This window comes from Rhinatrema bivittatum, chromosome 7, assembly GCF_901001135.1.
Source record: "Rhinatrema bivittatum chromosome 7, aRhiBiv1.1, whole genome shotgun sequence".
Taxonomy (NCBI): domain Eukaryota; kingdom Metazoa; phylum Chordata; class Amphibia; order Gymnophiona; family Rhinatrematidae; genus Rhinatrema; species Rhinatrema bivittatum.
Genome location: NC_042621.1, coordinates 120022492 through 120039124, shown reverse-complemented (window position 1 = coordinate 120039124; position 16633 = coordinate 120022492). Strand labels below are relative to the sequence as shown.

Sequence of the window (16633 nt, the reverse complement as noted above, 5' to 3'; positions counted from 1 at the left end):
AGGGCCCAGAGGTTGGGATGCTGCAGTCTGCCCTGATCTTGAGTGATGAGATTTGGGGAAGTCCCCAGACTGATCAGTCTCCAAAATGCCAACTCCTGTAGGAGTGGAAACCAGACCTTCTCGGCCAATGAGGGGCTATAACAATCATAGACCCTTTGTCTTTGCAAAGTTTCAAGAGAGAGAGTCTTTGCCACTAAGGGAATCGGAGGATAAGTGTACAGAAGACCCTTGAACCAATGATGAGCAAGGACTTCTGAGGCTGGATTGCCATCTGATCTGTATAGGGAGCAGAACCAAAGCACCTTCCTGTTGCAGGGGGACAAACAGATCTATAACCGGGCTCTCCCAGAGGTGGAATATCCAATTCGCTACCCCCTGGATCCAGGGACCACTCGTGGGGGTCTGAAGGCTCAACTCGGCCTGTTCACTACCACGTTCTACGTCCCAGTCAGGTATATGGCCCTGAGCACCATCCTGTGGGACAGGGCCCACAACCAGATCTGGAACACTTCCTGACTCAGGAGGTACGGTCCCGTGCCTCTCTGCTTGTTGACATACCTACCTGTTGTCGGTCTGGATTAGGACAATTTTGTTCGGTAGTTGATCTCTGAAAACTCATAGTGTGTACCTGATCGTCCAAAGCTCCAGGAAGCTGTTTTGATAAGAAGGTTCCTGAGCAGACCACAAACCCTGGGTACGGAGTCCATCTATATGAGCTCTCCATCCCAGGATAGATGCATCTGTGGTTAGCAGAATTTGAGTAGGGAGACTCCGGAACAAGATCCGGATATTCCACAGATTGGAAAGTACCTGCCACCAGGACAAGGAGTCCTGGAGAGATAGGGTGACTCTGTTGCAATCCTGGAGGCTCTGCGTGGCTTGGTGCCACTGTGACTTCAGGGTCCACTGGGCTTTGTACATGTGTAAGTGTGCCAAGGGAGTGATATGGACGGTTGCAGCCATATGGCCCAACAGCCTCAATATGTACCAGGCTGAAACCTGCTGGCTCTGTTGAATCTCTGGTGCAATGATTGCCAAGGCGACGGCCCTCTGACAAGGCAGAAAGGCCTTGGCCTGAGTATGTCTAGCAGTGCTCCTATGAAGTCCAATTGAGGCGATGGGCTGAGATAGGATTTTGGGTAGTTGAGAACGAACTCCAGTGACTCTAGTACCCGAATGGTCAAGCGCATGGAACTGATGGCCCATGTCTGAGACGTGCTCTTGACCAGCCAATCATCTAGATACAGGAAGACATGCACTCCCAATTGTGGAGATGCGCCACCACATTGGCCAGGCATTTTTGAAAACCCATGGGGCAGACGCAAACCCAAATGGCAACACCTGATACTGCAAGTGCTGTTTTCCAACCACGAAATGGAGATACTTTCTATGACTGGGGAAGATCTTAATGTGGGTGTATGTATCCTTTAGGTCTAGAGAGCATAGCCAGTCCCCTTTTTGCAAAAGGTGAATCAAGGAACCCAAGGAAACTATCTTGAATGGGGCCCCTAGGTGCTCAGCCTTCATCCAGAGGTGCAGGCACTGGTAAACATGGACAAGGAACTAGAGGCCTCGATGGAGCTTCATCCTCGAAGGAACCGGCAATGGCCACCATATTGGTAAGGAGAGGCCTCGGTGCCCCACCAGGCGCCTGTGCCGTCCCGGGAACCGGGAGGCACAGAGAGGGACCCAGCAATGGAACGATACCAAAAACCACAAAAACCGCGATGAAGGTTTTCCACTAGACCAGAAACAGCCAAAGTGAGCTCACTCAGACTACGAAGCTTACAGCTCCATGGAAAAGAAGAGACTGGAGAGGGACCCCATGTAGACGTGTGGTATAAAGCATGCTAGGAATGCTCAGTGTGCCTAATCTTCTGCATCAATGCTCCATCTGATGATGTCACTCATGTGTGAGGACCACCATCCTGCTTGTCTTCGGAGAAACTCAATTCCTCCCAGTTACAACCCCAGAACACCCCTAACTTATCCAGTTAAATTCTAGCTGCCTACCTTATTAGCTGTCTAGAACTTAGCTGGATATATGCTCAAATCTTCATTTCGTCAGCTTTTTTGAGTTACCTGGCCAAATGCTTTTGAATATGGGCCTCTAAGTCAGTGCCTTCCACTGCTCCTATTCAAGCCATTCTGCTTAAAGTCCTTTAAGCAGAATGGCTTGAATAGGAGCAGCAGTGATCCTTCTCAGGACTCCACCAGAATTATACTGGCCTGCTCTTTAGTTTTACTCTAATGAAGAAATGAATATTTAAAGGAGACCTGTCACATACTGTAAACATGCAGAGTAGTAAAGGAAACCCATTCAGCCTGCTTGTACCTATCTGTATTTGATGTGTGGTGTGAGATCACAGAAGCAGCACAACACAAGGTACACCTTCCTGTGCTTAGAAACGCACGAAACAGACCAAACTGGAAGAAAAGAACAAAAATTCCTTACTGGAAGGGAAGCCACCACCAAAGAACATATTGAAAAGATCTTCAGGAGAAATGTCGGCCTCGAAGCCCCGGTGGAAATCTGCGTGGCCGTGTCCATGTCGGGCTCCTTGGACTTTCTCATCTCCATATTGGTCGTACTGCTTCCTCTTGTCTGGACTGCTCAGCACTGCATAGGCGTTCCCAATGGCTGTAAGAGTGCCAGCGTGGGATCAGTTAGTCATATAGAAACATAGAAATGACGGCAGAAAAAGACCAATCGGCCCATCCAGTCTGCCCAGCAAGCTTCCACACTTATTTTCCCATACTTATCTGTTTCACCAACCACCAAGTTCAGGGCCTTTATTGGTAACTGTTTGATTAAAATATAACAGTAACGACTCCACTCCACACAGTTCAACTCTCCTACTCAGCACCAGTCTATGTGCGCAAAACCTAGGAAACCTGAGGTTTGCAGAAGCAGAGTTTTAATCTTCTTCCTGCTACTCACCTGATTTCTGACCCATTCTAGCACTCTGTACTTTACTTAAAAGGACAAACATGATGCTCCTCTTCCCTACACAGGGGGTAATTTTCAAAACCATGTGCATGCATAAACCCAGTTTTATGTACATAAATGGCTGTTCTAAAATGGACCCAGGCTCCTTGCATGTAAATGGATGTATGGAACCTGATTTTGTATGACATCTTATGTGCGCTCCGGGGGGGGGGGGAGGAGTTGGCACTTCAGTGCATACTCTGATTTGAAAACGTACGTGTAAATCATGCCCTCTGAAGAGGAGGTGTAACTTTACACCAGTGACTGTGTGCACATACTCTGCCAATTACCTAAGGATTTTCATAGTGAATTTAAGTGTGAACGTTAGCTTTGAAAATCCTCAGTACCGTCTTCATGTAAAATGCACGGGCAGGATGTTTGACAATTACCCTCATAGTGTCCAGGCTACTTAAGGCATCAATTTAAACAACTGAAAACCTCTTTGGCTAACAGGAAGGTTCCCACAAATACTATCAGGTAGCTCCATACATTATACATATACAAGAAAAAGAAAAAAAAAGTACAAAATACTTTTTAAATCTTTCTCGCTTCCTGATAGGGCAAAGAGCATAATAGCATTTTGCTAGATTGAGGATTGGAGGGATGCTTAATGAAGAGGATAATGGTGAGAAGTGGAGAGGAAACAGGAGGTCTATATTCAGATACAGCCTGGATAGCAAAGTTACCTGGATAAACGTATCCGGCTAACTTTGGAGGTATAATAGTGCAGATACACTATTGAACATAGCCAGCTCACTTTATGTGGGAAATTTTAAGCAGTTATTTAGTTTAAGTGAAGAACTTTGTATCACGACAGAAATTAGTGGGGCAGAGAATCACTAATGTTACTTATTTGACATAAAGCCTATATATTCTGAGAATAAATATGCCATTTACAGAGGGCTAACTATGCAGATATCAGGGAAAACAGGACAGTGGCCACACCAAAGTGTTTGCTGATGTGGTATGGACAGACAGCTGGGGCCTCAAGAACATATGGGAGTAGCTCAGAAAACGAAGGATAAAGGTCAGCAGAATCAATATAAAGAGACCTAGTTCAAGCTAACGGAAATCAGAGAAAGAACAGATCAGAGGAAAAGTTTTTGAACATTACAGTGGTTAATGAAGTGCCTGTTGAACTGTTCCTGGTTTTCCAATGTTGTGCTTCTATCTTTGTATTTTTGAAAATGAGAAATAAAGAATTAAAAAAAAAAAAAAAGACTCAGATTGGAAACTGTGAGAAGTATATTTGTATATATTCATTAATGCAAACTCTAATCTTGTATGCTTTTATTGCTTATTCTTAGACTTATAAGTAAAACGTCTGTACTTATAAATAAGCGTATTGTCTATTGAATGACAAAATAATCATCAATTTTCCTACCCACTACATTTGGTAACGAGATGAGACTGGTGTTTGTTTCCTAGTTTGTTATATTACTATACAGTAAGTAAGTGGCAGTGTGAGACAAAAAGAACGTGTGTCCGTTTTCCTGTTAATATTGGGATCATGTGTAAGTTTAGCAATGCTCCTGCTGACCAGGTTTCTGATACTGTGTCTGGCTGGACCATTCACAACAAACCGAATGCTGCAGCACAGTTACTGAGCCAAACAGACAGCTGAAAAGCTGAGACAGAGTTCTGACTTGACCTCTGAAATAGTTACCTGCCTCTCCCGGTATAAGTCAGAAGGGGCAGGGACTGTTTGAAGGCATGTTTGATGCTTTTGGCTGTCTGCCGCCATTGTTTTGTCAGGATACACTTAAGAAGGGTGAGTGACACACAGCATCAAGTGGAAGAAATGCTGTGAACTCTGCTTCAGATAGGAAAATTGGTTCTTACCTGCTAATTTTTGTTCCTGTAGTACCACGGATCAGTCCAGACCATGGGTTGAGCCTCCTGTCCAGCAGATGGCGACAGACCAAAACTGAAAGTGTATCCTATATCAGGACAGAGCCTACCCTGCATCCCTTTCAGTATAAACATTATCAAAGCAGAGAACTATAAAGATAACCAGTAGAAGATCAAGCAAGCAACAAGAAACTGATAAATTGAACAATTGAAAGAACTCTATATAATTGCTCTTGTGTAGATATCCATTTTCATCTAGTAGATGCTGCCGGTGCCTTAAAACTATAATAGAAAGTCAAGGTATCAGATTACCTGCAGAGGAAGAAACTTCAAGTGGAAGGAACAGACAGTGCACAGGAGGGCGTCTAGACTGATCCCTGGTACTACAGGAACGAAAATTAGCAGGTAAGAAACAATTTTCTTTTCCCTGTACGTACACGGATCAATCCAGACCATGGGATGTACCAAAGCTTCCCTACATAGGATGGGACCGAGACAGTCCTGCTCGAAGCACCGGCTGTCCGAAGGAGCCAAAAACTGGTGCCTGCACATCGAGGCAGTAATGACGAGCAAAGTTATGCAGAGATTTCCAAGTAGCTGCCCTGCATATTTCCTGCAGAGAGACTGACTGACTCTCCACCCAAAAAGTAGCCTGAGAACGCAAGGAATGTGCCTTTAAGCCCTTGGGAACCGATCGGCCTTGACAGATATACGCTGACGCAATCGCCTCCTTCAACCAACGAGCAATCGTAGCCTTAGAAGCCTTGTTTCCCCTATTTGGTCCACTCCATAGGACAAATAGGTGATCCGAGACTCGGAAGTCGTTTGTAACCTGGAGATAACGCAGTAAAAAACTCGTTTCACATCCAGGCGCCAGAGATCACCCCCAGATGTACTCGCTATGTCTTCAGAAGAAAAATCAGGGAGCTCCACCAACTGACTGATGTGAAAGGAAGACACAACCTTCGGCAAGAAGGAGGCAAAGTCTTGAGGGAGACCCCTGAATCAGAAAACATAGGAAGGGTTCCCTGCAAGACAACGCTTGGAGCTCAAACACCCTCCTGGCGGAACAAATAGAAACCACGAAAATGGTCTTCAGCGTCAAATCCTTGAGAGTAGCCCACCGGAGAGGTTTGAAGGGCACCTCGCAGAGAGCCTGAAGCACCAAGTTAAGACTCCACGAGGGACAAGTAGACCAGACAGGCGGATTCAAATGCTTGGCCCCCTTGAGGAAACGAACGACATCCGGATGAGCTGCCACCGCGTAACCAACAATGCTGCCTAAAAGAGACCAGAGGGCGGAAACCTGCACTCGCAACGAGCTGAAAGACAACCCTTTGGAGAAGCCCTTCTGGAGGAAGCAAAGGACCTGGGATACCGGAGCCTTACGAGCCGGCACTCCCAATTCAGCACATACATTCTCGAAAACTTTCCAGACCCGGACGTAAGCGAGAGAGGTAGACTGTTTACGAGCCCGCAACAGAGTGCTATAACTTCTTCTTTATATTCCTTCTTTCTCAATCTCCGCCGTTCAAAAGCCAGGCCGCTAAACAGAAGCAAGCCGTCTGATCGAAAAATACGGGACCCTGCCTGAGAAGGCATGGAAGATGGCCGAGGCGAAGAGGGCCATCCGTCACGAGGTTTACCAGATCCACGAACCACGGTCTGCGGGGCCACTTGGGTGCCACGAGAATGACAGGTCCCCGATGAAGTTCTATTCTTCTGAGTAATTTTCCCACCAGAGGCCAACGGGGAAACACATAAAGGAGAACGTTGTGAGGCTAGGGAAGGACCAGGGCATCCACTCCTTCCGAACAGTGCTCCCTTCTGCAGCTGAAGAATCTGGGAGCTTTTGCATTGCTCAAAGTAGCCATCAGGTCCAAGTGGGGAGGACCCCACCTGCGGACGATCAGATCATCGCTCCATCTGACAACTCCCACTCGCTGGGGTCTAGACACTGAGGACTGAGGAAATCGGCTTGCACATTCTCTTTCCCCGCAACGTGGGAAGCTGCCAAGCGATCCAGATGACATTCCGCCCAGGCGAAGAGCTTGCTGGCTTCCAGGGCCACCAGACGACTTCTGGTCCCCCCCCCCCCTTGCCGATTGATATAGGCTACCGTAGTGGAGTTGTCCGAGAGCACCCACACCGTCTTGCGACGGATCAGAGGAAGAAAGACTTTGAGAGCCAGATGGCCCGCTTGGGCCTCCAGCCGATTAATGTGCCAGTGGGATTGAACTGGGGACCATTATCCCTGTGTAGCATGGGTTTGACACACCGCTCCCCATCCAGAGAGGCTGGCGCCCATCATGACAACGATCCATTGAGGAGTCTAAAGGCATCCCCTTCAGAAGGTGCGCGAGCGAGAGCCACCATTGTATGTCGACAATGGTAGAGACGGAGAGTGGGAGAGGAGTCCGAAACTGTTCCAACACCGGCTTCCAGCGGGATAGCAAGCTTTCTATAATGGTCGCATATGCGCAAAAGCCCAAGGACCAGATCGATAGTGGAAGCCATGGTCCCCAGGACCTGAAGGTAATCCCAGGCGTGGGTAGCAAGAGAGAGAAAGTTGCACATTTGATCCATAAGTTTGAGCGCCAGAGCGTCCGGCAGGAACACCTTGCCGACTTGGGTGTTGAAGCGTGCCCCCAGAAAATTCTAGTACCTGGGAGGGCTGAAGATTGCTCTTGGAAAAATTGACTATCCACCCGAGGGAGGTTAGGAGAGCTAGGACCCTGTCGACCACTATCCTGCAGAGAGTCTTCGATTTGGCATGAATGAGCCAATTGTACAGATAAGGATGGACTAGGACCCCTTCCCGGCGGAGAGCAGCCACCACTACCACGACCTTGGTAGAGGTTCGCTGTGCGGTGGCAAGGCCAAATGGGAGCGCCCGGAACTGGAAGTGTTGTCCCATGATGTTGAACCGGAGATACTTCTGATGATCGTGGTGTATCGGTATGTGCAGGTAAGCCTCCGTTAAGTAGAGCGAAGCCAGATATTCGCCTGAGCAAACCACCGCTATCACAGCCCTAAGGGTCTCATTCGAAAATCGGGAACCCTGAGGGCCCGGTTGATTCTCTTGAGATCCAAGATCAGGCAAAAGGAACTGTCCTTTTTGGGCACAACAAAGTAGATGAAATACTGGCTGGTGCCTTGCTCCTCCACTGGGACTGGGACTATGGCTCCCAGCTCCTGTAGTCTGCCAAGGGTCTGGCAGACTGCTGGCCGCTTCCGGCTTCCGCAGGGAGAGACTATGTAAAGATCCGGCAGGTCCTGAGCAAACTCTAATGTGTAACCTTTCTTTATCACCTCTAGGACCCACTGATCCGTTGTGATTTTGACCCATTCCTTGAGAAACAGGGAGAGACGTCCACCAAAGTTTGGAACGGAGGAATGGGCCGGCCGTATCTCATTGGGGAGTGGACTCTGTGGTGAAGTGTTGTGGGTTACTATCTCGGAAGGCACGACTGCCCCGAAAGGAATGAGACCAGTACTGGGATCTGGAGGAGGACCCTCTTGGGAATGTTTTTACGATGCTTATATCTTACACCATTTGCGTTTAACTATGACATGTTATTCTGTTCATTGTATTTTCCTCCTTTCACTTCAATGTAAGCCGGTATGATGTGCCTCACGAATGTCAGCAAAGAAAAGTTTATAAATAAAATAAATAAATAAGGAACCCCACGCTCTGTTATATCACCGCTGACCTCTAAAGTGGGAGTGTGAAGGAAAAAAGGACTTAGACTGTTTCGGGCGGTCCTCCAGCAGCTTATGAATCTTGTTCTCAGCCAGGGATTTGATAAGCTGTTCAAGGTCCTCACCAAAAAGCAACTTACCCTTGAAAGGAAGTGTGCCCAATTGTAACTTGGAGGAAGAATCTGCAGACCAATTGCGCAGCCAGAGGAGACGTCTGGCCGACACTGCCGAGACCATAGCCTTGGCCTGCATGCGGAGTAAATCGTAGAGGGCATCTGCCCCATACGCCACAGCACCCTCCAGCCGTTCTGCCTGCTCCGCCTCTGCAGACGGGAGGTCCTGAGTGCTGAGCAATTGTTGAACCCACCTAAGGCTTGCCCGCTGCATGAGACTGCTGCTGATTGTCGCCTGGACTCCTAAGGCCAAGACTTCAAAGATGCGTTTGAGATAAAGTTCGAGTTCGCGGTCTTGGACATCTTTCAATGCTGTGGCTCCCATCACAGGGATAGTGGTATGTTTGGTGACAGCGGAGACGGAAGAATCCACCTTAGGAATTTTAAGCATCTCTAGGCATTCATCAGGGAGGGGATAGAGCCCAGCCTCAGGAGACTCCCATTCCCGAAGGAGCAGCAGCTTGTGCATAGGCTGGAAAGGGAAGTACATGGAGGAGCCCTGAGTCCTGCCAGGACCAGGTCCACGTTAGCTGGCATAGAGGCTGTAACCGTATCCTCTGGTGGCAATACCCAGCTCCTGCAAAATAAAGGGAATGAGTGGTTCCAGCTCTTCCCTTTGAAACAAACGGAGCACTCGGGGGTCGTTACCCTCGTGGGGGACCTGGCAGCAGCAAATCAGGATCTTGGTCAGGGTCAGGTACTGTGGATGGCTGAGGGGGGAGGGGGGGCGACCCCCGGCACCACCCTGATCCTGATGGAGCCCTGCCCATCTGGCGCAACAGGGGGCTGTGGAGTGGGCATCAGAGGGATTTTTGCAGGGGGGGGGGAGACCTGGAGGGAGGTCCTCCTCTTCCTGTAGGCTTGCCAAATAAGATTTATGCATTAAAAGCACAAAGTCAGCAAAAAAACACGGCCTAGACTTCCCAGGGGGCAGGGGAGGGGATCTTCTTTGGAGGATGCTCAGGGCTTAAATTGGGGGGAGAAATATGCAAATCTGGCTCCCCTCCCTCCTGCAGCCCCAATTCTGAAGTAAAACTGACTCCCAAATGGCCGTTTCCGTGGTTTGCCGTGCAGGGAATGGCCTGGCCATGCGGTGAGAAGTCCGCCCCTGAGTCGCTGACACAGAGGGGCCCTCCCCACCTGGCAGACACCTGGAGCAAAGCCCATTGCGGGAGAGCTGCATGGCAGGCTGCCCACAGGCTAGGCAGAGATTTGAACGTGGCATGATCAAAGAAAGGAGCTGCCGCGAAGGAGAGAAACAGCTGAGCTGTGCTGCCCCAGTGAGCGAATGCAGGCGATCAAACTCTGCTCGCTACGGTCCCTGAAGTAAAACAGGGGTAAGAGTAAGGCTGCCTCGTTCCAAGTATTTAACTTTCTTTTTCTGTGGTTTTTTTTTTTTTTTTAAGAGATTGCAGGGGAATGAACTTCCCTGTCAGGACACCTGGGGAATTAGACGTACCGGGGCCAAGGTAGCCAGATAGGGAGAGTGACTGGGCCACCAGTATCGCTCCAAACACACAGGTCACCAGGAAAGGGAGCCTAGGCTGAGTAATCAAGGGGCAAGCCCCCCTAGGCCCCCAGAAGAGCAAGGAGACAGAGCTGTCTCCGTAAAATAAACAGATTCCTTTCTTTTTTTTTTTTTTTAAATAAATTTTGCAAAGATAAATAATTCTTGCTTGATCTTGCCAAAAGTATAACAGAAAATCCCCATAGGGAAATGGCAAACTAAGGAGGAAGGGGAACCGCAGGTTCAGCTGCCTGCATCTGCTGGAGACAGACAGATACTGAAGGGATGCAGGGTACGCTCTGTCCTGATATAGGATACCCTTTCAGTTTTGGTCTGTCTCCATCTGCTGGACAGGAGGCTCAATCCACAGTCTGGACTGATCCGGGTACGTACAGGGAACCAGGAAATTATTTATTTATTTAATTTATTTAAAGTTTTTATATACCGCACAATGGGCAGGGATCTATCCGACTATACTTACTGTTCATGTACATTTGCAATTGAGACCCATAGTCTTGCAGAAATGCAGAACCTGGTCACAAAGGGACAAGAAAATCTCTCTAATGAAGACATTAATAATTCTGATACCGTACAGCTGATTACCAGTGCTTTAGAACCTGAAAAGACACAGGGAACTCAAGAGTTAACCGATAAAAGGAATGAAACTAGTGAGGAAGAAGAGAAGTAGGGGATATGCAAGACTGACTGTGCCTTTCCTACACAAACTGAGGAAAAAACTGGTTTCTATAGCACAGAATTATCTTTTTTGTTTAAAAGTTATAAATAGATAGTCAAAGTTAAGAATGTAGGAATGTAAATTGACTTTTACTTCAGATTACCTGAATTTAGTGAATTTCCTATGTACTTCCAGCTCTGCCTGGACAAAAGTGAGAACTGCAATTTGTCAAAATAAGGAGGGAGATATGCCCTTCCTAATGGCTATCAGAGTTTTTACAGAAACTGTACTTTGATGAGGGCTCCTTTCTGTCAAAGACACTCTTTAGGAATTCTTTACTTGATAGTATTTTAGCCATTCAACTGTTAGCCCTTCCAAGTACTTTTATCTATCCTGTAGAATGGATACTAGAGCATATAACTGCTGCTCACTTCAAGGGATGGATTACGATTATGCTGGCTAGACCAGAATTGCCCTAAGGAATGTGAGGATCTTATCAGAAATATAGATAACAGTCTGCATTATGTATAGCTATATCTATATATGTTTTGACGACTCTTTTTGCCTATTCTCTCCTTTTTCACCTCTGCATCAGGCTGATATGCTTATTAGTCTGAATGTCTAATTAATGTAGGTATCTCACCTCAAGAAATGGGAGACAAGACTGAAAGTGCATGGTGCCGATCAACTACAGCAAATTTCTCCAGCAGCCCGGAACATCTGCTATACAAGACCCATTGTGTTCCTAAGTTTCTTCTTATTTTCTATTTCTATTACTGTTTTTTTTATTTAGTGGAGGAACCAAAGAGACACAAAAGATTGTTTTCTGTTGCCTGAGACTCAGTGCAACATCGGCATAGGATAGCTTCCCATGGTACATCAGAGTTGAGAAGAATCAATCTACAATGTTTCAGATGTCCTGAAATGTTCTATTATATATATTTTGGCTATAGCAGCTTTATATTTATAGGTCAAACACTGTATTTCTAAACATGGCACTATTGTTCCAGTTATTAATTTAGTCTTTTTTTGTTTTTATTACTTTACCATATTCTTTTGAGATGCTGTGAATCATTAGGTATTGGTGATCTTGCTCTGAAGTGGTTGCAGAATTTTATTGACAGGGAGAAAGCAATTGGTGTATTTTCACGGCAATTATTCTGCTGCAGTTGAGGTGGGTTGTGGAGTACCACAGGTTAGTCTCTCTCTCAGATTCTGTTCAATATTTGAGCAGAATTGGCAAGATTATTTGGAAGGCAGGTGTATATCTGATGTGCCATGGGAAACTATCCCCTTTCTCGCCAATTCTGCTCAGGGAGGCTGATTACAAGCAATTGGTAATTTGTTTGGAATTAGTGAAAAATTGGCTGTCTGACAGCAAACTGGTGCTGAATCCTAAGAAAACAGATATTTTGTTTTTGGGAAAAAACAAATTAGATACCCCATTTGAAGTGGATGGGGGAGGAGATTATTCCTAAGGAGAATCTCTTGGGGTTCAATTGGATTCAGCCTTAAGTTTAGAAAAACATCTCTCTCTTTTGGTGAGAAATTATCATCTGAGAATCAGGTTACTTAAACAAAGTAGACCATTTTTGGATTTTATAGTTTTGAGATCTGTAGTTTTCGCTTTAGTTTTGTCTTATATTGAATATTGCAATGCTTTATTTTTTATTTATTTAGATTTATATTCCACTTTTCACACTTTTTTCAGCACATCAAAGCAGATTACATTCAGGTACTGTAGGTATTTCCCTATCCCTAGAGGGCTTACAATCTAAGGGGGTCATTTTGTAAGCGTATCAAACGCGAAAAGTCCCTTTTTGTGTGCGATAGCTAGATCGGGGCGGATGCCGCGGAGACTTTGCTGACGACGAAAAGGTAAGAGCCCTTATCACCGCCAGTAGCGTGCCCAATAGCACCACCTTTTACGATAGTGCTATTGGGTGCGATCGCTGCCGGCATTTGCAGGCCCGCCCCTCCGCTAGCACCGCGATTCACAAACCGGTGCGAAGAAAGAAAATTCAGCCCTAACTTTGTACCTGAGGCAATGGATGGTAAAGTGACTTGCCCAAAGTCACAAGGAGCAACAGCAGGACTCGAACCCTGGTCTCCTGGTTCATAGCCCACTGCTCTAACCACTATGCTACTCCTCCACTAGTTTTGGATTACCCTTCAAAACTACTCAAAAATTGCAAATTATTCAGAATACAGCGGTTCATATTGTAACCAGAAGCTCTAGGAGAACTCCTTCTGAGCCATTATTATTGGATCTGCGTTGGCTTCCGGCAAGTTCTAGATGCAGGTTGAAGAATTTGGCTCTGGCTTTTAAAAAACTTTTGAAAGGAATTGGTTCACAGAAACTGAAAGGACAGTCTCAGTTGGTACAGATCTAGTAGAAATTTGAGATCCTCGAGAGGATATTTTTTGAGAGTCCAGGAGGTTAAAATGTTTCAACATTACATGCGGCAGAAAGGCAAGTACAAATGTTTATGCACAGAATTCTTCATTGCTAGACCGGCTAGAGGATCAAGAAAATGGGAATCGCCGTAATAATTTTAAAATAATAGGCCTTCCTGAATCTGTGCCAGACCAGGAACTGTATGATCTTATTGAAACCTGGCTGCCCAGTCAGTTGGGCTTGACTTTGAATACTGGCTGCTTGCGCTGTAAAAGAGTGTATAGAATGGGGCCGCCTAGAACCGATGCTGGTAAACCACGGCCCGTGATGGCCAGAATTCTTAACTGGTCTCACAAAATTCAGCTTATGCGAGCCTTTCGGCAGCACTCTGGAGTGGAGTACCAGGGGCACAAGCTTCTGCTTTTCCATGATTTCTCCACTGCAGTATCTGCACAATGGAAAGCCATGTCTCCTGCCTGCACAGAGTTACATAAAAGGGGGATACCGTTTGCCCTACTTTTTCCTGCTAAGTTAAGAGTTCAACGCAATGGAACTGTCCTCTTTCAGCAAAAAAGAAGATGCCAATTCATTTATCTCTTCGCTAGAGCCAGGCAATGTTACTTGAAGGACAGAGTTATACTGGCTTTGCTATGCCAGTGCCATAGTCTTTCTTCTGTTCCTCCAATGGATTACATAATTAAGAACATAAGAACATAAGAAATTGCCATGCTGGGTCAGACCAAGGGTCCATCAAGCCCAGCATCCTGTTTCCAACAGAGGCCAAACCAGGCCACAAGAACCTGGCAATTACCCAAACACCTAGAAGATCCCATGCTACTGATGCAATTAATAGCAGTGACTATTCCCTAAGTAAACTTGATTAATAGCAGTTAATGGACTTCTCTTCCAAGAACTTATCCAAACCTTTTTTGAACCCAGCTACACTAACTGCACTAACCACATCCTCTGGCAACAAATTCCAGAGATTTATTGTGCGTTGAGTGAAAAAGAATTTTCTCCGATTAGTCTTAAATGTGCTACTTGCTAACTTCATGGAATGCCCCCTAGTCCTTCTATTATTCGAAAGTGTAAATAACCGAGTCACATCTACTCGTTCAAGACCTCTCATGATCTTAAAGACCTCTATGATATCCCCCCTCAGCCGTCTCTTCTCCAAGCTGAACAGCCCTAACCTCTTCAGCCTTTCCTCATAGGGGAGCTGTTCCATCCCCTGTTTCTGGACCTATACAGAGGAATGGGCCGTTGTCTTATGATTCTGTTGGTAGTTTCACCTCCCATGTTCTCTTTAATTTGTTCTAAATACCTGACATTATAAGATCAGTGTCGGGAGGGGGGGGGGGGGGCAGAGGAAAGCCTCCAGGGCCGCTGGGTACTTTGTGCCTCTTGAGGAGCAAGGAGTTCTGGGTGTGGATGTATTTGGTGTGTGCTGGGTGTATGGGGTATGTATGGCTGTGGCTTGTGTGTGTGAGTGAGCAACTGGCTAAGTGGGTGTAGGGGAACCTCTTTCTGTTTGCAGGACGTTGTGTATTTGCGGCTGTTTCATTGTATGCCAAGCTATTTTCTAAGGCCCAGGCTGGGAGGCCTTGGAAGTCCAAATGTGAATAATGACATTTTTTTTGTGTGTCCTTCTGGATTCAAGGTATGGCGCAGATTTAAATTGTCTCACTGAATGTGGACGGGGTGCACGCCCCGATTAAGCGAAAGAAGTTACTCACAATGTTTAAGTGCATGCGGGCCCAGGTGGTATTCCTGCAGGAAACGCACCTTTCAGATAAGGAGCACGCTAAAACTACAAAGAGACTGGGTGAGTCAATGCTACTTTTCCTCCTTTAGTTCGAGGAAGCATGGGGTCGCCATTCTAATCCATAAAAATGTACCATTTCAGCTAACGCACACATACCAGGATTCAGACGGAAGATATGTGATTGCTGTAGGTACAGTCTATGATCAGAAAATGGTGTTGCGTAATATTTATGCTCCTAATGTATATTCTCCTCTATTTTTTGCTTCCTTGGTGAGTCGTCTAGCTGAGTTCCCTATCACCTGGTAGTCAGGGGGACGGGACAGACTTTAATACAGTGACTAATAAGCAGCTAGATATTATACCCCCCAAGCCTATGCAAAATTAAGACAGGAGTAAAGGTGTCAATCTCTTAAGTGATGAATTGCAATTAATGGACATCTGGCTGGTATTGCATCCCGGAGACTCTGACTTTACATTTTTTTCTAACCCACACCAGTCTTATTCCCGATTAGATTACTTGCTGGTATCAGATAGCTGTTTCCCGAGGGTGACGGAGGCCACTATTGGGACTATTTCTAATCTCTGATCACGCCCCTGTGTCGGCAACAATACAATGTGGATCCAGGGCTCGCCCTCCATTCTCCTGGCGCATGCATCCCGATTTATATCTGGACAAAGTATTCCAGACTTATTTATAAAATCAATGGCTGGAATACCTAAAACATAATGAGACCCCAGATATGAGCACCGCGACTGTGTGGGAGGCTGGTAAGGTTGTGATGCGAGGTGCAATAATAGCGTATGTGACTAGAGCAAATAAAAAATGCAATGCTGAAATTGAGGTTAACTGCTGTTCTTAAACAAGCTCAACAACAACATATGACCGCCATGACGAGGGAGTCCATGGCAGTGGCTGACCGGGCTAGGGCTGCTCTTAATGGTTTACTACACCAAAGGGCATCTAATCGCTCCATTACTATCAGTATCACTTATATAAACAAGGGAACAGCGCAGGTAGACTGATGACCCACTTTATTCAGCCTAGGGGGCAACAGGCAGCCGTAACGGGGATTAGGGATAGCCAGGGAGTCCACTTGAGTACCTCACCTGACATTTCCCGTAGATTTTGGGACTATTATATGTCTCTTTATGGCTCTAAGCCTATGGCCGCTGATGTTGCTGAGTCCCTCTTTCAGGGGATCTCATGGCCCTCGCTAACTGTAGATCAGATTACTGCACTGAATAGCCCCATCACTGAGGGGGAACATAAGAACATGCCATACTGGGTCAGACCAAGGGTCCATCAAGCCCAGCATCCCGTTTCCAACAGTGGCCAATCCAGGCCATAAGAACCTGACAAGTACCCAAAAACTAAGTCTATTCCTTGTTACCGTTGCTAATAATAGCATTGACTATTTTCTAAGTCAACTTGATTAATAGCAGGTAATGGACTTCTCCTCCAAGAACTTATCCAATCCTTTTTTAAACACAGCTACACTAACCACATCCTCTGGCAACAAATTCCAGAGTTTAATTGTGCGTTGAGTAAAAAAGAACTTTTTCCGATTCGTT

The 16633-nt window shown here is 46.3% G+C and overlaps 1 protein-coding gene across 1 annotated transcript in view; it reads right to left on the bottom strand.

The window, feature by feature from the left end:
- Positions 1 to 16633, bottom strand: part of DNAJB12 (DnaJ heat shock protein family (Hsp40) member B12) — a 111995-nt gene that overhangs the window by 41140 nt on the left and 54222 nt on the right. Inside the window, exon 4 of the mRNA XM_029609026.1 lies at positions 2456 to 2641. Coding sequence (XP_029464886.1) covers positions 2456 to 2641 — 186 coding nt within the window. The remainder of the gene's footprint in view (positions 1 to 2455; positions 2642 to 16633) is intronic.